This window comes from Armigeres subalbatus, chromosome 3 (genome assembly GCF_024139115.2).
Source record: "Armigeres subalbatus isolate Guangzhou_Male chromosome 3, GZ_Asu_2, whole genome shotgun sequence".
Classification (NCBI taxonomy): domain Eukaryota; kingdom Metazoa; phylum Arthropoda; class Insecta; order Diptera; family Culicidae; genus Armigeres; species Armigeres subalbatus.
Genome location: NC_085141.1, coordinates 216,270,947 through 216,295,659, shown reverse-complemented (window position 1 = coordinate 216,295,659; position 24,713 = coordinate 216,270,947). Strand labels below are relative to the sequence as shown.

At 40.8% G+C, this 24,713-nt stretch overlaps 1 protein-coding gene across 2 annotated transcripts in view; it reads right to left on the bottom strand.

Moving 5' to 3' along the window:
- LOC134219658 (TLC domain-containing protein 3A) overlaps window positions 1-20,775 on the bottom strand; it is a 28,189-nt gene extending 7,414 nt beyond the window's left edge. Inside the window, exons 1-3 of one of the 2 annotated variants that reach the window (XR_009981627.1) lie at window positions 20,529-20,775; window positions 18,350-18,893; window positions 38-482 (exon numbers count right to left, since the gene is read on the bottom strand). Coding sequence is in view for 1 of the 2 variants with exons in the window: in XM_062698460.1 (XP_062554444.1) it covers window positions 38-482; window positions 18,350-18,627 (723 nt within the window). In the remaining variant the exon portion in view is untranslated. The remainder of the gene's footprint in view (window positions 1-37; window positions 483-18,349; window positions 18,894-20,528) is intronic. The other variant, XM_062698460.1, reaches the window with a different exon arrangement.
- Window positions 20,776-24,713: the final 3,938 nt, after the last annotated feature.

Genomic DNA, 24,713 nt, shown 5'->3' with positions numbered 1-24,713 from the left:
TTTTTTGTGTGTGCAAGAATGAAAATTGCTAACTTACCACAATAACTACCAAACCGTACGACCCAATGAATAAGTGATGGAATACCATTAGCTTGTGAGAGATCAAATAGCGGACAAAACTGGGAATTCCCAACTTGCCGGCCGATAAAATGCTCAAAGTTCCATTGCTTATGCTCGGAATGTCACTCAGGGCTTCGATAGGCTTCTCTTCCGAAGCGTCCGTTCCGTTGCTTGGTTTGCCATTTCTCGCTGGACCATCATTGGCTGGGGCCAACCCGAGCGTAGCCATGATGCGATTGGACGCTTCCGCCGCGTACACTTTGTACATTGACCAAAGGTCATAGAAGAAATACGATGCTGCAAACCAGGCATATGATTCCGATAAGAAGTGCGACGCCTGCAGAAAGTTCAACGGACACGACCACCGACACACGATGAAACCCGCGAGGCAGGAAAACGTTGCCTGGATGGCTGATACAATCCTGGAAAATAAAACACATATTTAAGCAAGTCTATATGCCGAATTCATATATTTCTTGTTTTAAATTGGCATTACATCCCCTACTAGGAACTAGTGTTCATTAAGCACTTCCACAGATATTAACAGCGAGTTTACTAAGCCAAGTTACCATTTTTGCATTCATATATCATGAGGTTAACATGATGATACCACCCCAGTCATAAAGCCAAGGGAGGTCAAGAAAATGTGTAACCCAAAAGTTCCTCAAACTGGACTGAGAATAGAATCCAGACACCTTCAGCATGGCCTTATTTTAAAGCCGCGGATCTTACTGCATTTGTATATCTACTATTCTGTTGATTTTCAATTTACATCTGTGCAATTAATCAAAGTCCCTACAACATTTCAACCATCAGCCATGAAAACCTATTATTCTGCAGGTAAAATTGATAACGCCGCTGAATAAATTATGTGTATAGTGTTATATATATTTTTTTTTTTTTCGAGAGTTGACCAGTTGTAGTCTTAATAGACTGGTATCTCGACTGGGCTCTCCATGTGATACACAATACTAGCAGACGACTCAAGCTATGTTGCTCACTAGGTCTCTGCGGTCTGGGTTCGTATTGTGATCATACCGATACATTTCCCTTCCCGCAGTCTGTCAGTTTAAAACAAATAATAATAATAATGAAAGCTCATCACGCGCATGAATGTTTTCCGAATAATTAACATGTAAAGTTGATTTAATGTTTTCTTGGAGCCGACATTCAATACCGAATAGTAGTCTATGTTGACAACGGGTGGTACTGATGCCATCTCCAAGTAAAGGCCGTTCTACAGCGATTAACGCAACGGCGCATCTTGACAGTAATTCTGTATTCTCTGTCAAAACGCGTCACCACGCCCACCACCGCAGCCGAGCCATAACACTTTGATGTAATGTGATGGGATCATACTAGTGGACTTTGTTTCAACATGGAATAATTTAAATGGTATCGTAAATATACAATAAATTAATTTAAGTACTATTGCAATAAATCGACATATTAATCTGAGAGCTTCCATTATTTTGGCGGTTGATCAAGATTATGGCGTCATATCCTTTACAGTACTGTCTGATATCATAAATTTCAGTAGTCAAATGGTCATGTTCTATTCCGCTCTTCAAAATTCAAGTCTTTAAAGTCTGGTCCAAGATTCAGTTATCAATGGTATGGTAATGCTTCATTGCGTCTATTTCCTAGCTAAATGAATGAACTTTACGATTATGAAGCATTGATTTATATGAATAACATCATTAAAAATATGTACTACTCGTTGGATAGTCATTTCTATTATTGTGAGTTGTATAATTAATGTAAAACACTACTTGTCTTCTATATTTTAGATCTGTTATTGTCATTGTGTTGTTGTCGGTTGTCTGTCTGTTATGTTTCAACATAAAGGTCTTTTATAACTTTGTCTTATTAGTGTTTTAGTCATTGTTAGATACAGTATGTATAAAACTACAAAAGAATGGTTGAGTATTGCCTTACAAATCCTATGTCCTTCTTCTATCTATCAATATCTGATTTCTCCTTTTATCAATCTCTTTTCTCTTTTATAATCTCAACCTCCACTTTTTTCTTCTGTCTCTCTTCTATCTCAGATTTTCAATTTAATATTTTTCTATCCAATAGTACAGTAAACTTCTACCTTGGCTGCTCTAAACCATTTCTGAAACAAAAATTAAAAAAATTAAATTCTGTTTAATTACTGAATTTAAAATGTTCAATATTAATCTTTCATTTTGTGATCACTATCTTTTTTTAAACCTACGTTATTCTTGGCTGGTTTGTGGTTTGCTATGACATTACTATTTTGAATCTTTCAACCTGATGTAAATCCTGATAAGTCTAAATAGTTCTCCACTCCCAATTGAAAACATTCTGAAAATTGAATGTCTCTAAAATACAAAGTAGACTTCTCAATTTCAATCTATATTACAACCTATCCTATCCTACCTATGGCCACGCGTTGGCTTCGCTACTTCCAGTTGACGAGAAATTGATTAATTTCCCGACCCTGAGAGTGCTAATGAGCCCTAGCGGATCCTCCATGTAAAGAGCTATACCTGATAAGTATGCCGGGACATACGATCAGAGGCTCAGTCTGCAAAGCAGCCGATCCACTGTGAATCGTTAGAGGCGCACTGAAGTGCTCCAAATGTGATATGATACACAGATGAATATTATCTTCAGTACCGTCAACCCCCGTGACCTTGGCTAGGGAAATTATGTGTATAGTGTTATAGTGTAGATATACAGCTAAGACCTTCCGCTAAGAAACTGTCGATATAATAAAAATCATTATACGTTGTTCGCTTGAACAGTCGTTCATTCCATGATGGAACATTCCACACGTGGAACATTATTATCGGAAACGACTCGACAATTCGGCTCTTGCAAGGCTACAATATTTCAGAAGTGGGATAAATCCGCGAGTGATTACGATAACATGTCGGACAAAGAGGAGTTTCATGGATTCGAAGACGAAGAACCCGAGCAGCAAGCCCAAACTCGCCGGACGCCATATATCGATGGCGCTGCAGGCGGCAGTAACGCACGTGATGAACAGGAGATTATTAATTTGATGAGAAGATTACTGCTGGTCCGTAACGTGAGAGTATTACAAGAGGAACGACGGTGTGGAGTTTAATCTGACTGTAGGCAAGTGGGAGCCACTAAATGCGAGCACCACTCGCGCTCATTCAAAAAATTGCAACAAAAACTCGTACTGAGCAGTAAATGCGAGCACCATACGCGCTCTTTACGGAGGTTAGCAACACTAAGTCGCACTGAGCATTATATGCGAGCACCACTCGCGCTCATTCAAAAATTTGCAACAAAAACTCGTACTGAGCACTAAATGCGAGCACCACTCGCGCTCTTTACGAAGATTAGCACACTAAGTCGCACTGAGCACCATATGCGAGCACCACTGACGCTCATTAAAAAATTGCAACAATAACTCGTACTGAGTGTCGTGACGCTTAGCCGCCATTCGGCTGGTAATCTGAATTACCAACCGGCGAAGTGGTGCAAAGCGTGCTATCGCTACAACAATTACCAACAGACAGTCTGAACCAGAGCCAGACCAAGTTCTACATAGCTGAACCAAAACTCTTGCATCATTTGTCTCCCTCAAGGGCACGTCGGGATAGGAGTCCGCCTGTCGCGGACCGAGCCAAACTTCTATATGTTCGCTTCTAAGAACCCGATCAACTATCATTTCCATCGGCGTCGATTGATGACGGATGACAAATGATGATACACTGCTAAATTTGTATGCCCATTTTTTTACTCTTCATTCTATCTAGGATTATATCTACTACACTGAGCACTTTATGCGAGCACCACTCGCGCTCTTTACGAAGATTAGCAACACTAAGTTGCACTGCGCCCTTATGCGAGCACCACTCGCGCTCGTTCAAAAATTTGCAACAAAAACTCGTACTGAGCACTAAATGCGAGCACCACTCGCGCTCTTTACGAAGATTAGCAACACTAAGTTGCACTCAGCACCATATGCGAGCACCACTCGCGCTCATTAAAAAATTGCAATAATAACTCGAACTGAGCACTTAATGCGAGCACCACCCGCGCTCTTTACGAAGATTTGTTTAGCATGTCTAAGTGAATTAGCTAACGCATTTTATTAATTTTTGTATCGACATTGAAGCACTATCAGAAAAAGTTTCATTTGTTGACCATGAAACGCTCTACGCGTGTGCTTGTGCCTAATTATTATTATTTTTTTGATAAATCTTGAAGCGCAATTTTGAGGATTTAGTCGAAGAATTCATAGTTTTCTATGCGAGCGCCTCTCCCCACATCGAGACGCCCAGTCAAAATAATAACCCGAAGCACAATCACACGACTAGCAGAAATGAATCAAATCAATTAGCAACACAAGCGACAACACAAAACGCCAATGAGAAAGTAAAATTGAAGAGAAACTGTTACTGCACATATCACTCTTTCATCGGACAACAGCCTCAACGGTTATCAAACTGATCATTTTTTTTTACTCAACGTATTTACACCACTTATTTTTTTGTTAAAATGCGCTCACCCGTAGTCCAAATGTATCCATATTATTGTTGTACAAACTTTTTTTTATTTTTTTTTCCAACAGTTCACATCACTCTCACTAGTTTAGACAAACAACTCAACTTTCCCATGTGTGCTCCCGCTTGCTTAATTCTAGTTTTTTTTACAATATTCTAAACCTCCTGGCAGGATCGCCAAATGTGGAGTTTAATCTGTAGGCAAGTTGGAGCCACTTTGGACACCTTATGCCGTTTGATGGTGTGATATCGACCGGTCAACTCGAGTCCGTATATTTGAATGACCTGTGATCTCGTTCTGCTCTGTGTTGGACCAGTGGTCGCGGATGAGACAACTAACACTACAACAACTCCCAATCTCAATGATCTTCTACATAGTATAGATCACCACATCCCCCTTTCTTTACATGAGAATATTACATATACTATAAGTTGTTTGAATGACTATTTATTATCGGGTGTATCTTACCTTAAACGCCTGTGTCATCAGTTTCAATTGAGGATCCTTACCTAAGCCTTATACAGGGCTGTTAACTTACGAATACGCTTCGAACAGCGACGTTCAGCTACAGTTGGTTCAAGGTGTTCTGGTGTTTCACTAGACTCTCCCATCTGACTAGGAGCGGAAACCTTCTTTAGATGAGCCACGTTTCGCTCATAGCTTTTTCCACTATCCTTTGAATGGACCCGAACTTTTGATCCCTGTCGCTCGTCTACTAAGAATTTCTCAGATAAGAAACTAGTCGAGAGTTTGTTCGTGGGGTGTAAGTTCTTCATAAGAACTAGGTCTCCTGTACCGATGTCACTGGTCTTCGCCTTTCTTTTCGCATCTTCTCCTTCCTTTCCTTTCCATTTTGAACGGCATCTCTGTCTGCATAGTCTGATGGTACAACGGATGAACTTAGATCTTCTGGATCTGGAAACTTATACCTCAGTTTCCGATTCTGTAGCAGCTCACTCGGAGCCTTTCCTGTTGTTGTATGTGCAGTATTATTGTACATTTCAAGATACTGATTCATTTCAGCCTTCCAGTCTCCGTAGATAGCATTGGCTATCTTTAAACGTTTGAGAAGGGAACGATTCTGCCTCTCTACTTCACCGTTTGCTTGAGGCCAATAGGGTGAAGTGTGATTCAGATGAATTCGTTTTGAACCACAAAATTCTTCGAATTCCGTTGACACGAATTGCTTGGCATTGTCAAGCGTAATTGTACGTGGTACACCCCAAATGCTAAATATTTTAACCAACCGTTTTATGGTTTCTTTCGCCGTAATAGCAGTCATGATCTCCAAGCACAAATACCTGCTAAAATAGTCAACTACCACCAATACGTGCTCGCCGGTCGGTAAAGGGCCCAAAAAATCGATGGCTATGTCTAACCATGGTTTTTCCGGGAGCGGTCGTCTTTGCATAGGCTCCGGAGGATCAGCCGTCTGCACTAATCTACATCCTTCACAACTGTCGCATGTCTTCATAGCTTCCGTATCCATTTTGGGCCACCAGCAGCGATCTCTTAATCTTCGTTTCATAACTGTCTAGAACCAACATTCTGCCCCGTAACGCTGATGGAATCACCAGTTTTGATCCTCGCATTACAAGCCCGTTTACAAATGATAATTCATTTCGGAATGCTGAGTACGCTTTCAGTATTTCTGACGTCCAATTGTCCTCCATCACCGCTCGTTTGATAGCCTGCATTTCTTCGTCATTTTCCGTAGCATCGACGACTTCTAAAATATCAATTGCGGCCGTCTCTTGAATCGCTTTAATTGAAATTTCCGTATCTTCGTCAAAATCATCTTCGGCTGAATCGTTCACAAGCGTAGCTAAAGTCGATGCGGCAATTCGACGAATGTAGACTTCCGATTCTTCTTTCCATTTATCGTCAACATGTGATGCCATTCGGGAGAGCGGATCAGCGATGATGGGTGGAACCCTTTTATAGACTACAGAAAATTTGAATGCCTGCAAGCGCAACATCCACCTTTCTATGCGAGCTGTTGGGCGCGAGTTTGATGTAAACAAAACTTCAAGTGGACGGTGATCTGTCTCGAGAGTGAAAGAAATTCCGAGAAGGTAATCCCTGAACCTCTCAACAGCCCAGACTATTCCCAGTGCTTCCTTCTCAATTGGCGGATATCGTAGCTCAGTTTCTGATAGACTTCTTGATGCATAACTTATAACGCGGGGTATTTTGTTTTCAGCTGGATCAATACTGCTCCAAGCCCAACACCCGACGCATCAGTAACCAGAATGGTGTTGTCCTTAGGATCAAAATAACCTAAGTTCTTTAGGTTTCCCATTTGTTGTTTCAATCCTTCAAACGACCTTTGATGTGTAGAATTCCATTCGAATGGAGTTATATCTTTAAGGAGTGCTCTCAGAGGTTGATTCTCTGTTGCTAGGTTGGGAATGAATTTTGCAACATACGTAACGAGCCCTAGAAAGCTTCTCAGTTCTTCCTTGTTGCGCGGAGCTCGAAAGTTTAGAATAGATCGAATTTTTGCATCAGTTGGGAGAATCCCTTTTCCGAGATGTTGTGTCCCATAAACGTTGTTTCTTGTTGCTTGAATCTACATTTCTGCATATTTAGCATGATTCCATGGTCCTTCAAAACCGTCAACGTTTTTCTCACCGAATCGTCATGTTCCTTTCGGAAGCTCCCCAGATCATAATATCATCAATGAAGACCACCGTATTCTCACAATTCGAAAGAATGCTTTCCATCAAATTCTGGAAGAACTCTGGGGCATAGTTTACTCCGAAGAGTAGTCGTGTATATCGATATAGACCCCAATTGGTGACAAACGTTGTTATCTCGCGACTCTCTTCCGCCAGCTCAACTTGGTGAAAAGCTTGTTTAATATCCAAAGTTGTGAAGAATCTGGCCCCGTTGAACTTTGGAAGAATGTTTTCGAAGATTGGCAATGGGTGATTTAGACGCTGAATCGCTTGATTTGCCCGACGCATGTCGATGCAAAGTCGCAAATCTCCATTGTCCTTAAGAATAGGGACCAGAGGGGACACCCAAGGTGATGGCTTTTCAACACGTTCAATGATCCCCATGCTCAAAAGCTCGTCCAGCTTGCATTTAACCTGATCCAGCAATGGAACCGGGCAGCGTCGTAGAGGCTGAATTACAGGGGTAACACTTCTATCAATGGGGAGAACCAGTTGGAAATCTCTGATTTTAGGGAAAAGCTCCGTTTCCTTCACTTGATTAACCCCCGATTTGAAAGAACTTGGTAATCCGACTTGTAACAATCCAAGTTCTCGCGCCGTATTTTTACCTAACAAAGCTTGTTGACCGCCGCGTATGACGTAAAAAGTGGATCTGGTAGAAATAACATCGTTTTCGTCGGGCACTTCTATAACTGCATCGAATACCGTCAGTAATTCCAAAGGAATGCGACCGTAGGCCATGAACTTCTTAGATCTGTCATACCTTTCAGAGTAGTAGATCGCCTTGTTAAGCTTCATTAGATCCCATGTTTTATCATCTATCAGGTTGTACGTAGAACCTGAGTCAATCAGCATTTCAATGTTGACTCCGCCAACCCGACATTTAAGAAGCTCATCATTTTCACTGTCGACTTTATAAACTGAAAACTCTTCAGCCTCCTCTTTTTCAAGAGCCGTTTCGACGTTTCTTACGTGTTTGAATTTCTTATGCTCGGAGTTATACCGTTGAGGCGAAAGTTTACGCTTATGAGACTGTGAGTTATTTGGGAATTGAAGAGAAAAAAAAATGAACGCTTAGCTATTTAACCTTAACACGCATAAGAGAATATATTTATGTATAATAGAAAAATTATTTTCTTACGGTTTTGTTGGACATCTTGCACATCGACTGGAAATGTCCGAAATTTCCGCAGGTATGACACTTCTTATCAGCCGCAGGGCACTTTTGAGATGTCAAGTGTCGGAAACGACCGCATCGAAAGCATCTTTCTTTGAAGGCAGGAATTCCTGAGTTCTTGTAATATGGTGTACCCGATTTATGAGTGGTCAAACGGTTAACATCTATTCCTTGCTTTGGTTTTGAATGCATCTGAGCCGCTTGAAAGTTAATGGACTGGTGAGCGTTAACAATTTTGATACAAGTGTTCAATGACAAGTTTTCTTGTTCCAGTAATTTACGACGCAATTCATCCGTAGAATTTTGGATTATTTTATCGACGATAGCTGTTTGACGACATTCGAGCTCAGTTTGCCCAAATGAGCATTTTTCCGCCTTTGGTGAACTCTTAGCAGAAATTTTTCGATAGGTTCATCATTTTCCGGGGTCATGGTCCAAAACTGAAATCGCTCGAAACTTGAGTGTTGTTTCGGAGCAAAATGCGCCGATAGTTTTTCCTTCGCTATCACGTATGGATCACTCCCATCTGAACCATCAACGTCAGCTCCCGGAATCCCGTAAAATACCGATTGCAACTCAATGCCACCCATGGCTAACATCTGAGCCTTACGGCTATGGCCATCCGAAATGTTAGTGGCCAGCATGACATTTTCAAACCATCTTATCCAAGATGTCCAAGCGCTTCTCACCTCCGTTGCTGGTAGGTGAGAGAACTTAAATTGCGGTAAATTATACGACGCTGGACTGAAGAACGACGCCATCGGAATAATCGTTTCGTCATTAGCCATTATGTTCTGTTAGAAAAAAAAATAAGCAACACAGTCAACATTTATTACTGCACCTAATATCCTTTGGTTGTCTATAACTGTTAATAACTTATACGCAACAGTCCGCCATAATACATGAACATAACATAACATATAAAAACAATAATATATTGCGTGTGTAACTACATACAGGAATTTTAAACGTAGCGCTCAGAACGCCCTCAGTGAATTTAATCACATCAGTTTCATGCTCTCGAGTGTTTTCTCTTCGTACAACTTTTTATTTTATTATTTTTTTTTTTTTACAGTGAATTTAATCACAGCGTTTTGTTTTACGCTCTCAGTGAATTTAATCACAATGCCAGCGGCTCTGGTTATTTCATCAACCATTTTACCAGTGAATTTAATCACAGCGTCTTCACGCTCTCAGTGAATTTAATCACAGCTTCTCTACGCTCTCAGTGAATTTAATCACAGTGCCAGCGGCACTCTATGCGCGTCGCGCAATTAATACGCAGTCAACATTCTATCAGGTGTTGACATCACTTGCATTACTCCGTTCATTCATGAATTGCATACATTCAACGTTGTCTAAAATAATAATGAACATGTTTTTCCTCACTCTCTCATTCTCTTTTTCTTGTGGGTAAGGTTAGACACTCATACTACCATAAAGTGTGCTAGCGTCATTGTCAATGGCACTTGATGCCACCCACGTGCAGTGCACACTTCACGGCGCATGCGCTCTCTACTTGCCTGATGACTTTCTCCATACCAGGGTTTCCATTCATTATGTCTTTTGAACGTCCACGAACAAATGAAAAAAATAACATACCTGAATATCCTCTCATCTTTGTCATCGATTAGTATCATTCATCGACCAGGTCATATCAATAGCACTCTCAACAATCAGTCTGCAGTGCACTGTTTTATTGCAGTGGTAAATGACCTTGAAATTATATGTGTGTATCCATATTTTTTTTTCACGGCACCGCAACTGGCCTTACCAAATGTATTGCTGTCGAACACATTTTATTCCATATGCACAGAGGTTTCATTCTTCTGTTTCTTATACATACACCCCATTGAAGTCCACATGCACACTTGTATTAGTACCATCTTCATTCAGAATTTATCCCATTCACACAAAGGTTTTGTTCGTTTTTCACTGTTCGGATTTTTTCCCCTCAACAGCACTGATGCACTTGGAGATTGTTATCTCAGCTCGCCTCCACCAACACAAAGGAGAAAAAAATTGGCGTCTTTTGGCGTACCCATGCTTGATCTAAAGCTCACTTTCCTGTTTTCACCTTACTTGAGAATTACTGATTTTTTTCTTTTCTGTATGTTCGTTGTTATTACTCCATTTCACACATATTATTTTCAGAAGGAAAACCACAATGCTAATTTTCCACACCATTTTCCTCGCTAGAACTTTCTATATGACCCCCCTTTTCCATTGGAAACCATTTTTTTCACCGTCACTGTTTCAAACATTCGAAAATGGCGGACTGCAGCGCTTCTATTTTATTTTTTTTTTATTAAAAACAAAATTTATTCACTTCAGTACACATTTCTCATTATGAAATTCTTTTTCCGTATCGTTACCTTTTTTTCTCCAAATTTTCACTATCCTTCGACACTATTGAAATCCGCGTTTTTCCGTTTTACCTCGTCGCCACGTGTGATATCGACCGGTCAACTCGAGTCCGTATATTTGAATGACCTGTGATCTCGTTCTGCTCTGTGTTGGACCAGTGGTCGCGGATGAGACAACTAACACTATAACAACTCCCAATCTCAATGATCTTCTACATAGTATAGATCACCACAGATGGTTCACTACATGTCTGTCGAAATATAGGCCGATTGCTTTGATTAATAATAATGCGACCATCGGTTGTGGTTCACATTAGGCCTACTTTGATGGTTTAGGAGCATTTGAATATTTGCTTTGTATAGTAAACGGCAAGTCCTGTTTCACTGCCACACAGACGGGAAAGGCACCTTCATCCGGACGAAGTCGGAAAACTAATTCCGATGCTTTCCAGTGGAAGAGACGTTAAAAGATGGTGTGCAAGATGGACGGATTAAACAACTCTGCTTTACGCTTCCTTCCTAGCCAAGGAATGGTATCGCAGCGCTCAGACCTGAATCTCAAATTGGATTCAGTTCCAGCAGAAGATACAGACCGTTTTTCCAGGCAATGAAAACGAGGCAGAGATCCAACAAGCGTTGTCCTACCTCTTCAAATCGAAGAAGGAAAGCTACGAGCACTTTGTTTTTCGAGTGGAAGCTATGGCAGCGAACGTACAGATGAGTGAAATAGCCAGGGTGACGTACATTGTTAGAGGATTATCGTTGGACCCGATATATGATCAAATTTGCACCAATCGTTTCGAGAACAGTCTCAAGCAGCTCAACCACCTCCGTCTTTGTGAAGCCGATAACAGCATTAGACGCAAACCTCAAGCATTGGTGGTCATTGGATTCGGGGGCGCAGATGGACAGAGTAGACACTCTTTACATTTGAGATGGACGAAGAGGGTAGATTCCAGGCGAGTGTAGGGGATCAATGTAGGGTAGAACTTCTTCTTGCTCTGTAAAAGGAGTAACAAGTTTTTTTTCTTCTTTATTAAAGAGGCTTTCAGCTCTTGGCTGGTTCACCTATGAAGTAACAAGTTCTGTAACAGGAGTAACAAGGAGTTCCTTGGAAAAGTAACCTCGCAGTGTGCACTTGCGAAGGACATCTCCCTAACCGGAGAAAAAAGTAGCTCCTGCACCCATACAATCCGTGGCAGTCCAGCGAGGTCGTCACAACCCGGTTCCTTGGATCGAAAAGGTCCCTTCATAACAGGAGAAACAAGTAGTTTCGAGTAATCAAAACGCTAGCGTGCATCTGCGAAAAACGTCTTCTCACTCGGAGAAATAAGTAGCGCTTGCACCCGGAATCTTCGTCTCACGCTCAAAACTGTTTCAAGGCATAAGCAGAGGTGAAGAAACCGGTTCAGGGTCACAGATGCCTAAAGGACTTTCCGAAAGAGTTCTTGAGAATTTGTTAAGCAGCTGTTAATTCATGCCCGGCAAGAAGTCCATCCGGAGGTCCATCGCGGAATGACAACAGTCCATATTATGGGTAGATCAAAAATACATTGTGGGATTCCTTACAGCACGAGAAATAAAGAACTTTGATAAAAATGAACTTGTTTATTTCCGCACCCGATTCAAACTGAAAAACATGGAAAGGTACAGTACTGTATATTTGCATCTCTTTTCTCACGGCGATCCAAAACGCCGGGGGGTGTTCGAATGTATGACTACCTTTGCAGCGGCACCACATAGCCCCCCCAGTTACACCAGAAATCGGACCCTGTGTCCTGATGGTGTAATTTTGGTCTTTCATTTGATATTAAACTTTCCTCTTCATCACATATGTACGCTGGCTTGATCCGGTCGATAGAAATTCGCTGAATTTTGGAGTTGATTCTTATATCCATGTATTTGTCGTGACGCTCGATAACTTCGAAGGGGCCTTCGTATGGCTGAACTAATGGCTTTTTCACAGCATCAATCCGGACGAAAACATGACTGCATTTTGAAAGGTCACGGCTTACGAATACTTTCGGCTTTGCATGGTGATGTGTGCTGATAGGTTTTAGCTTACCTAACGTGTTTCGTAACTGTTTTGCAAAATCACTTCGATCAATATATTCACTTGTACTCTCTAGGAATTCACCAGATAGACGCAATGCTTGCCCATAAACGAGTTCCGCTGCTGAACAACCAAAATCCGCTCGAAAAGCTGCACGCAAACCCAACATAATCATAGGAAGTTCTTCACTCCAATGTTTTGAATTCACTGCCATTATCGCTGCCTTCAAAGTTCGATGGAACCGTTCCACCAAACCATTTGCTTGAGGGTGATAAGCTGTAGTTCGAACGTGCTTTGAACCAATAGTTTTTGATAGCTCGAAAATAATTCGGACTCGAACTGCCTACCTTGATCGGTAGTGATTGTCTCAGGTACTCCAAAACGAGAAATCCAAACCGAGCACAGAGCACGCGCAACTGTTTCAGCCATCATGTCGTGCATAGGAACAGCTTCAGGCCAACGGGAAAATCGGTCAACCATCGTGAGCAAATAACGGTTACCATTCGATGGAGGACGTGGCACAACGATATCCACGTGAACGTGTCTGAAGCGACTATCAGGTAGAGGAAAACTTGCAAATGGTGCTTTCGTGTAGCGCTGAACTTTGGAGCGTTGACACTGTATACAATTCTCAACAAAATGCTTAATGTCTTTGTTCATATTTTTCCACGGTCTCCAACCAGCCGTCGTGTTGTACGCACACCCGGATGGGCGAGTCCATGTACGTGATGCAGAATTGTTAGCCTGTGCTGTATTGAAATATATGGTCTTACCTTGTTGCATGATGTGTCGCAGTACAGAGGTCGCGACGCAAGCGATGTTTTACACAACTCTAGTTTCAATGCTGTAGAAGAAGTTAGGAGAGTCTTCAGTTCGCTGTCACTGTTTTGAGCAATTGCAATTGCTTCATAATCGATCGGCATTGGAGTGGAGATAACTTCTGTCCTAGAGAGAGCATCTGCAACTGTATTTGACTGTCCACTGACATGCTGGATGTCACTAGTAAACTCTGAGATGAACCGCAAATACCGTTCTTCGTGCGGAAGTCGACTGTTGGGATTGGATGACATGGCGTGTGTAAGCGGCTTGTGGTCCGTGAAAATGGTGAACCTTCTGCCTTCAAGCATATGACGAAAATACTGCACCGCCAATTTCATCGCTGTCAGTTCTCTACCGAATGTTGAATAATTCGTTTGAGGCGCGGAAAATTTTTCCGAGAAGAAACCAAGAGGAACCCACTTGATTCCGTCGTACTGCTGTAGGACAGCTCCCGCCGCTGTGTTGGATGCATCTATCATTAAACCCATTGGTTTAGATGCGTCCGGATAATGTAGAAGGGTCACTGCCGCTAGCGCTTCCTTGCACTGTTGGAAAGCTTTTCCGGCTTCCGGAGTCCATTTCAGCTTCCGAGTGTCGTTTTTCTTGTTCCCTGGAATCAAACTACGCAGCTCTATCTGTAAATCGATGGCGCGAGGAATGAATCTTTTGTAACAGTTTATGAGTGCGAGAAATCTGCGTAAATCTTTAACAGTGGAAGGTGTCGCGAACTCAGTTACGGCTCTGACACGTTCTGGAAGAGGAAGGATTCCGTCCTCGTTAACCTTGTAGCCGAGAAATTCGACGGTTTTATCAGCGAACTTACTTTTCTCTACGTTGATTACAAGGCCATAGGATTTCAATCTTTCGAAAACTGCTCGAACGTGCGTGTAGTGCTCTTCCAGCGTTCGCGAAGCAATACATATATCATCGACAAACACGATAACGAAATCCATATCTCCGAACACCTTATGCATAAAGCGCTGGAAAGTCTGGCTTGCATTGCAAAGTCCAAACTGCATGCGGGTGAACTCGTATAGTCCGAATGGAGTAATGACAGCGGTTTTTGGAACATCTTCATCATTCACCGGGATTTGATGATAGGCTCTCTCGAGATCTAGTGTCGTGAAAATGTGTTTTCCCTGAAATGCATTAAGTAAATCATGGATGTGAGGGACTGGATAGCGATCAGGAACAGTGATTTGATTTAAGGCTCGATAGTCTCCAACAAATCTCCATTTTCCATTCTTTTTAGGTACGCAATGCAGAGGACTAGCCCAACAACTGCTAGATGGTCGGCAAATACCTAGCTCGATCATTACCTGAAACTCCTTTTTTGCTGCTTCTACCTTATCAGGTGGCATTCGTCGACATTTGGTTGCCACCGGTGGACCTTTCGTCTGTATATGATGACGGACGTCATGCTGAACCGCTGTCTTGATTGTTGTTGGCAAGGTCACTTCCTTGAATTCAGAGAGTAGCTGGTGGAATGGGTGATCTGATGCCACAACGGTAACACTATGTACCAACATGTTGCTCAATCCACCGGTAGAGGATAGCTTCGTTAGACCATCTATTAAGCGATGATTTTTCAAATCCACCAGAATACCAAAAGCTGCAAGGAAATCTGCTCCAATTATCGGTATCCCCACGTCCGCTACAAGAAACAGCCAATTGAAACGTCGTCGTAAACCCAAGTCTGTTGTAATAAAACGCCTATCGTAGACGTGGATTTTGCTTCCGTTGGCCGCATGTAGTTCGAATGGAGAAGCGCCATTTCTTCTGTCTCGGCTCGTTGCCGGGATGATCGAAACATCGGAATCGGTATCGATTAGGTATTTGGTGTTAGAGGTACGGTCATAGAGAAGAATACGGCGAATTTCATTTAACGTGTTCACTTCCGCCGTGCCGAGCGAACGAGAAATTAGTTTTTTGAACTAAATGTGCAGGGTTCCCTGCACTTCAGTGCTCGACCACCGAACTTTCTGTGGAACCAGCATATCTCCTCACTGCTACGGCTAGATCTCGAAGTTGACCTGCTTCTGGAAGAGCTTCGATCTGTCTTTAGTCGACGAATCTCAGCAGTCAGTGCGGCAATTTGTCCTTGTAAATCCGTGATTGGAGACGACGGCATTGTGTTGGACATGGCAGCGACTTGGGATGAGCCCGGACATTCCAGCATTTTGTCTGCCATCTCAGCAAGTTTTCCGATTGTCCCATCACTGATAGCAAGGACAGCCTTGACGTTTGGCGGCATTCGTTGAAGGAAAAACATTTTCATTAGATCATCCGTGACATTCAATCCGGCGCCCAGTTCCTGCATTTTTGCCAGTAGGTGAGTTGGCCTCATATCTCCCAAATCGCAATTTCCGAGAAGACGTTCCAAGCGCCCTTGCGCCGACACCTGGAAGCGAGAGATCAGCCGTGCTTTTACCGCCGCATATTTGTCTTCGTTTGGTGGATTCGTGACCAAATCTGCTACGTGACAGATAACGGATTGGTCGATTTTTGCTATTATGTGGTAAAATTTGGTGTGATCACGCACGACGTTGGCCAAGGCGAATTGTGCCTCCGCTTGAGCGAACCACATTACAGGATCATTCTTCCAAAACTCCGGTAGTTTTACGGCAACTCCGGCTGCGAGCGCTGCTGTCTCTTGAGGGTCATTTTCCGTCGACATTTCGCTAATTACGATGCTATACTACGAATACGATTACGTCTTCCGCGTCGGGGTCACGAAATGTGGGATTCCTTACAACACGAGAAATAAAGAACTTTGATAAAAATGAACTTGTTTATTTCCGCACCCGATTCAAACTGAAAAACATGGAAAGGTACAGTACTGTATATTTGCATCTCTTTTCTCACGGCGATCCAAAACGCCGGGGGGTGTTCGAATGTATGACTACCTTTGCAGCGGTACCACAACATGTTTTGGGATAGAAATATGAAAGTAATGAAACGCAGAGGGGGGACAACGGATTTTTTTCATATGGAGTTTGGCAAGTATGACAGTACCCTCTTTTTTGGCGCATAAATTTATACTCCAATGTCAAAATGCTCATATACTATTATAAATTGTGGTGGTATTTGTAAAAATTTGTATTGTTTACCGTTTTTACAAGAGAGAGTGGTGTCGAAAGCACATATTAAATTAAAGATGGCAACGAACAAAAATACATCAAATCCGTAAATATGTGGTGTTTTCACTTTATTCCTTACGCGAAATATGCAGATAAATAATTATGTTGGTTGAAGAAACTCTGTGGTGAGCAGAAACAGTTGTTTCTTGCATTATCCAAACTTTGTGCGTTTCAGAACATTCTCACTCACTGCAGTGTTTATTTTTCATAGACTACGGCTTGGTGTTAGTGCCGTCGGCATTCGCTCGATTGGTGGCAACAAAAATTTGACAGCTTAGCACCCGCCTGATGAAACGTGATGCGATTACTTGAAACGACCACAACATCGGCAAGCAGATTGCATATCAGGACCATTCAATCGAGTTGTATAAGTAAATTTTCACGACCCCCAGGGGCTTTGCAGTTTTCAGATGAGCAATCCTGGATTTCCTGGAGATTCGGAGCTAGAAAACGTATGCCTTATCCCTAGTTTAAGTATTGAATCCTATGTGAGAATGTGTCGCGAAGCCTTCGAGTTAGCGGAATGTCCACCAACATTCAGCATGGAAACAACAAAATCTAAGTCCTAATGTTCAAACAATGAATTAATTGCACAGAAAATATTTCCATAGCGTAATTTAAAAAAAAAATCTGATTCCCAGTTACCACTAAATCCAACTATAGTGCTAGGTTAAATATGGAAGCAAATGGAAATAAGCACTGTGAGAAGGTAGACAAAAGCGGCCTCAAGTTTCCCTATAGCTATTTTCTATCAGCTGGTATATATATTATGGACCCTGCTGCCTTAAAAGTACAACAAATGAGTTGATGAACTTATGCATCACTGAAATAAATAAATACCTATGCTAGAAATACTGTGATATTATACGAAATAAAAGCAAAATTCAATTAGACGTCTGTCTTCTTCTTAAATGGCTCTACATTCCAACTGGAACTTGACTTGCTTTTCAGTGTTCTATTAGCATTACCTCAGTTATTAATTTGATTGATTCTTATTTTCATATTTAACCAAACAAAACGCAAAATTAAAGAAAATATGAAGATTCAGTTCAATCAAAGTTAATTGCCTATATTCCGGGGACTAAAATACCCGAGACTAGGACATTAATTTACAATGTTCTGAAGACAAATAGATTGTGAGTGCTTCGACTATGCGTTCAATTTGGGAATATGGGGCTCATTCAGTAGCGGCTAAGTTGCGAAGGCCGACGGAGGCCCTTCTTAGCTTATGTGGTTAAAAGCACCAGTCTAGCGTACTGAGAGTCGTTGGTTCGAGTCCCATCGAAGGGAGAGTGGTTACCTCCAATACATGTTTCAAATCAATATCTTCCACATAATGTACATATTCACATATGAGTTTTCAGAACATTGTAAAGAAAATATGAAGTTATATTTGATCACACATAGACCACTACTTCAGGTCAAACCATCCATTGATCTCTTCCAGAAAAAAATTCGGAAGTATTTTTTTAATACATATTATGAATATTTGATCTTGAAATCGCTCTGAATGTTTATCATTTAAAGATAATTTTACTCACTTGTTTGTTATATCCAATACATCGGAAATTCGCAGTCTATACTTTTTGACGAAACTCAGCCCAAGGGTAGTACGCAAAATCAGCTTGTTCAGGAACTCGGTCAATGCAATGAAATAGACGAAACCCAAGCTGATCAGCAACGCGCCACGTTGTACCGAGATCCGATCGGAGGGTTTCAGCTCCCATAAGCTGGCACAGGCCAATCCAAACGATCCCAACGAATACAGCAACGGAAAAATGCATCCCCTGGGGTCGGTTTTGAGGGCTCCTCCGCTCATACTGCCGCACGGGGTATTGACTTTCACGCTAATACTACGATTTATTCTTTCCGTACCGTGTTGCGCGCAAAACTGCACCCGACAGCGATAAGCTGCCGCACTAAGCTGAGCGGCTTTGCGTCGTTGTTCGATGTTGCGTCGTTGTGTTGCTCTTGGTTTTGTTTGTCTGATTTGGCACAGACTATCTAATTAAGCCAGTAGGTAGTACTCAGTAGGTCTTTCAGCCGATTCAGTCATGCGTTGAGAAGCTGCACTTGCACCCTTTCCTGAAACGAAGATTGGAATCAATTATATGAATAGATGGGTATGGGAGTATCCATAAATAACGTTAACGCTTAAAGGAAGGAGCGGGGTTGACAATCCCTACAAAATTTTTGGATGCTTCGTACAAAACGTGTGGCATTTTTGCGTTACATAATTAATGGATATTCCCTATTGTGTGTTATTCTTTCAGCTATATGGATTATAATCTCTATGGAGATCGGCATATTGGTCAGTAATGAAATATTTAATAAACAAGTGATCAATCGTGATGTGTATAATAATTTATAGCTTTTTTTTTCGTTTAATATGTAAATCCCATTACCAAAATAGAAAAAAAAATACCATCGTTTTCAAATACGAGATAAAAACGAGAAAGGGAAAACGAATCATAATTTTGATCTCAAACATAAAAATCAATGTTGTCTAAAAAACAGTCACCGGATGTGGAAAAAACTTCAATTTATTAACCCTTTCACTCATGGAATTAGGAAATTCAAACCGTTGACTGTTGCCTTCCTATGTAAAGCACCATCAAATCTTGCACCTCCAGATTTCATAGAATATTGTTTCATTCAACCAATATGGTAATATATGGCACATCTTTATGGTTTCATCAGACCACTTATATAATCAATTTTGTGTCGAAATAATCAAACGATTTTGCTTGCTAAGCACTTTTCAAGTTACACTTGGATTACTCTTACAAATAATTAACTATGATAGTGCCTAAAAGTCATACCATTATTATTTCATAATTTTATTTGACTCGTTTGAGAAAATGATTTATATATAAAATTCTGGGAAGAAGTCCCGGGCTTTATTACTCAATCGCATTTCATCCCAAATGTATGTGGTAACATCACTGGAAACCTACATTTACTAGCAAATGATAGCGGAGCTTGCACTTGGAGTTATCTTCCTGACCTAAACTGCCGTGAATCGCATATCTGTCCCATCTTTGCTGGGTTTCCTATTCATATGGGACAAATATGCGATTCACGGCAGTAAAAGCTACCTAAAAAGTTGCCCTCACTATTCAAACAATACTACGACATGGTTTCCAGAAGAGGTATTGTGGAGTGTCTGCTGATAATAAGTTGATAAAATAAGTTTGTGCATAGAATGGTTCATAATCTCAGCAGTGGCTCATGAAATTCCGTAACCTATGATAAAATCAAAACAAATAATGAATCATAGTTATTGGATCATTCTGTTGAGATATTGAGATATCACTGAATAAATCTTAAACCCATTTCATCATCTAATTTATTGTGTTTAGGAATTCTATGAAGTGTAGATGGACCATCTGGTGCGCAATTGGTGTTTCAATAAATGTGTACCAAATAAGTAATCTGATAAAAACAGATTCTGATCGAACAACGACGGAATCAATATTATTTTTGGGCCATCGTTTTTTTTCTTGATTATCCAGAAGCTCAATAGTTTGTTGCAACTATAGACTAAGGATTTTCTATGAAATTACAATTGATGAAGCATGAACTTATCATTATTTTCCATGCAATATGTTACGCAACAAAAATGACCATTATTTATCAGACATTTTGCATCTGGTTGTACAAAATCTTGCAGTCCTGTTATTGGTCACAATCTTGACTCCGCTAGATTTTTACACTTACCGAATCATCCGCTTACTCAACTTTTTGATTAAAACATTTTGCGCAGCCAGCGATTGTGCGAATTTCGTTGAAGGCAGGAAAATTTGCTACACAAGAAAACACGAAAACACCCCACCTTTGCTGTTTTCCACCGAACCACCCGCAGCCAAACACTTTCCGAAACCACTGTCTGGAAACGCTGGAAACTGATTGTGGGAAAATCGGAAGAACCTATCGAAGGGAAAAAAGCTGTACTGTTGACACTGTTGACAGATAAGTGGAGTCGTGTGTGTGTGACTCTGATGTGCGACGTGAAAACAGTGCGGAGCTCCAATGATGAAAGTCGACATATTTATTTAATGATCAATGATGAAAAATGAGTGCTTCAACATACACAGTAATAAAAAGTGCTAACATTTCAAAATATTTCTCGGGTACTTTTTCAAATCAGCGTATGTAACATTTTGATCAAGCTGAGAAAATAGGCTTGAAAGTTTTCAGATTTTATTTTTATTTCTATTTAGAAACTAAACATTTTTATTGCAATTGAATACACCTGAACGATACTTTAAGAAAAGGTTCATCGTCACTGACTCTGAAGTCTGCAGTGCGTGTGAACATTTCAGTTATTTTGATAAAAATATATGTTACAATGTTCTGTAACAGATAAATCACATACGTCGTTTTGATAACTCACCATAACTGAGGTCATGTTACTTTCGTCGAAATGTTACGCTGCTCCGCACGCAGCATTGTTGATACGTCAAAATGTTGCGTCAAGTTGAAACGTTTCACGCACATGCGAAAAAAAAATTGCAACACTTACAACACGACGTAACAACATTTGCTGCAGAAGAAATTCGTAAACCATCTTGAATAGGTACCTACAATTTATAAAACTATTGGTGTCGTTCAAAAATTACGTCCATGGTTTGTCCATATGGGGTTTAGAACACAGATAAAAGACATCCAGGCTAGAACAAATTTTACTCAAAAAGCTGTGTAAATCAAAGTACGTTTGAATACTGACTGTGGCAATATCTCGTTTGGTAGCGCTAGGTGTCCTTCATGGCGTCATGCGTACTAGCTGTCATATTTCATCAAACAAACTTTGCGCGCCAAAATGAGACCAAACTTGCCGCCTCTTCCAGCATGTGATAACTGTTGATGTTTATTTTTCATGCACTATGGAACCCACAAGGTGAAAAAACAAAATCTGCAAAACGCATTTTCGTACCTTCAAACAACCTGATTCAATTGCCAAGTAAAGTTTCTGCAAGGGGTAGGTCGCTGAGCACAATTCAAAGTGTGTTCATTTAAATTTTTGCGCCACGGTGTGCCGCAATATGCCACATTTTGTGATTAACAAAAGTACTGATAAAACGACAAAGTTCGGCAGAAATTCTAATTCTTACCAGTTTGGCTCCAACGTTTCAAAAGGACGATATTGCGTTTGTAAAGAAGTGTTTCTCTCGTCACTTGTGGGCTAACACACGCAATCCAATGACAGCAGCGTTTTCTATCCTTTCATTAAATGGCACAGGATTGCATTGGTGCGCACACATTAGCCCACCAGCGACGGAAGAAGCCTTTGTTACAAAAGCGGTTTCGCCCTTTTTAAATGAAGATGCCAAATTAACCGGAGGGGAAGAGATGGAAATGTTCTTATCGTCCGGAAGGCGCTTCAAAATGATATCAAGGCCTTTTGGATATTTGCGGAAATAATTCATCATGAACTGCAGTGTCGGAAGTGATTGAACTAGCGCCTCCTCGCAGCGTCTTAACGGACCAAATTTTATGCAGAGCATCATCCTGGCTGCTGGTGCTGATTTAGTTCAGCAACGGCCGGCATAATCAATTGTATTTCCAACTATTTTACTTTCTTCGCGTGTGAATCTCGGCAAATGAACTAACTTCCCAAGTAACCATCAAGCATTAATTAATGCATGTATTAAATCATAGAACAGCATATTAAATGCTAATTGCATTAGATCAATTTTAACGATGTAAAGATGCATTTATTCATCAACTGTCAAGCAACGATACACTAGTTTAGCGTTACGAATGCAGCGATGCATTAAGCCCCAAACACAATGTTAGCGGAACGGCAACGGAAACGGCAAATTTGACAGAAAATATATGGGCTAACTGTCAAATTTGCCGTTGCCGTCGCCGTTCCGCTGACATTGTGTTTGGGGCTTTAACTTATATTTTATTTCAACATATCTAAGTAATGAAGCAATATTTCGGTCGTAAAAGGGCCTTTTTTCGCTTTAAGTCAACTTTAATGACTGTATTATTTGCAATCATATATAGCTCCATGGTTACTTGTGTTTTCAGGTAACTTCATGTTCGTTCATCCGTTCATTTTCAAATTGCGAATGGAACAGGAGTTTGCCAACGATTTAAGATTTCCTGTCTGCTCTAGAAATTGGAACATGTGGGTACAGTGATCGTTCGCTAATTGGGGCACGACCTCACCCCAACTAGCGAATATGCCGTTCGCTAATTGGGGCGTTTTGACAAGCGTCAATGTTGTTTACTTTTTGCATTGATTTCACGCGCCAGAAAATATCGATCCCGCCAAACACGGAAACCAAACGTCAACGCATTTTCGACATCACATTGTGACGTTTAGCTGCTTTTTAATTGGATTTCGTCCCAATTAGCGAACCCCCAACTAAAAAGCGCCCCAACTAGAAAAACCCCAATTAGCGAACGTTCACTGTATATGTTTAAATAAAATATGACGGATGAGATTTTAGAGAAGAGAGAAGATAAATATGCAAATAGCTTTCCACTTCATAATACAGTGATTAGTGAGTTGTTTTCAAATACTTGAAATCAACAATAAACCCCTAAGCTATCTTTTCTCTTCTACAATCAATGATCCTCTCGCTGATCCATCGAATCCTTTCGCACAAGCAAGCTCAAACCAACAGATAGATTCATAATTTTGATCGTTTTGATATCGGGTGCCATCAGTCTCAATAAATTTATGCTTGCACTATTGTTCGCATGAAAACAAACGATTCGCTCCGAAAAACTAAGCTGTTCATGTCTAAAGAAACAAGAAATTTTAACAATGGGATGTTTACTTTATATGTTTGGAAAAAGCGGGAAAAGAATGACAGTAGTTGGCAAGGTTGCCAATTTCTGACATTCTGCCAATGTCAATGTCGAAAGTGTGCCACAATTTGTTTATTTATTGTTCCTTGTTGGTGAATAGTGCTCCGACACATGGCACAAAGTGTGCTTGTGACATTGTGCTCAGCTTCCCAGCCCTTGGTTCCCACACAAAACCCCCGATTTGAGTGAAAAGTACCTAATATTAGGTACTTTTTTCTAACCTTGGTAAACACTCTGCCACCTCTTATATGGGGCACACACTTGTGGTATTCGTACCATGGTACAAGGCGACAAGAAAATAATTTCAAGGTTATCTTTAATGAAGACAATAATTGGTATGGCACTCATTTCAAGATTTTTGTACCATGCTATAAATATTTGTACCATGGTATACCACAAGTGTGTGTCCCATACTATTAAGGACACACCTGTGGTACTTTTGTACCATGGTATTGCCGATTTCAGCTCTCGATGGATTTTTGGGAAAATCATAGATCGCACTTCGAGCAGTGATGTCAAATGTTTTAGATTATTTATTATTATTTCAAAGTTCATCTAAATGTATGAAACTTGAAAAATCAATTTTTGTTGAACCACTATTGCAATCATCCTTATGTTTCCCCAAAGAATTCAAATTATAACTGACTTGAAAGTAGCGAAAAGTTTAACTTTAACTACAAATCATTATTGTTTTACTAGCGTCTGATCAAACTAAATATTCTGGCAACCGTGCAGAGCCCACGTGTTCATTCGAAAACATAAACAACTTTCGTTGGCGCCAACCCGATTCACCCGATTCGTCAGCCCGCCAACCTGGAGAACAAAGGATTTTGACATCTCGCACTTATGATTATGTCGCACTTCTGAAGTGCGGAGTCCATCGAGGTGGGAAGTGCGCAATACAATAGAACAACAAAATTATTCCCTGACTGTCTTTGATAAAGACAATAATTGGTATGGTATTCATTTCAAGATTCTTGTACCATGGTTCTTATACCACCAGTGTGTCATTAGTGACTTTATTTACGGGCCTAAGGCTCTGTCTCAATTGGATAATTAAACTCAAATTAAACTTAA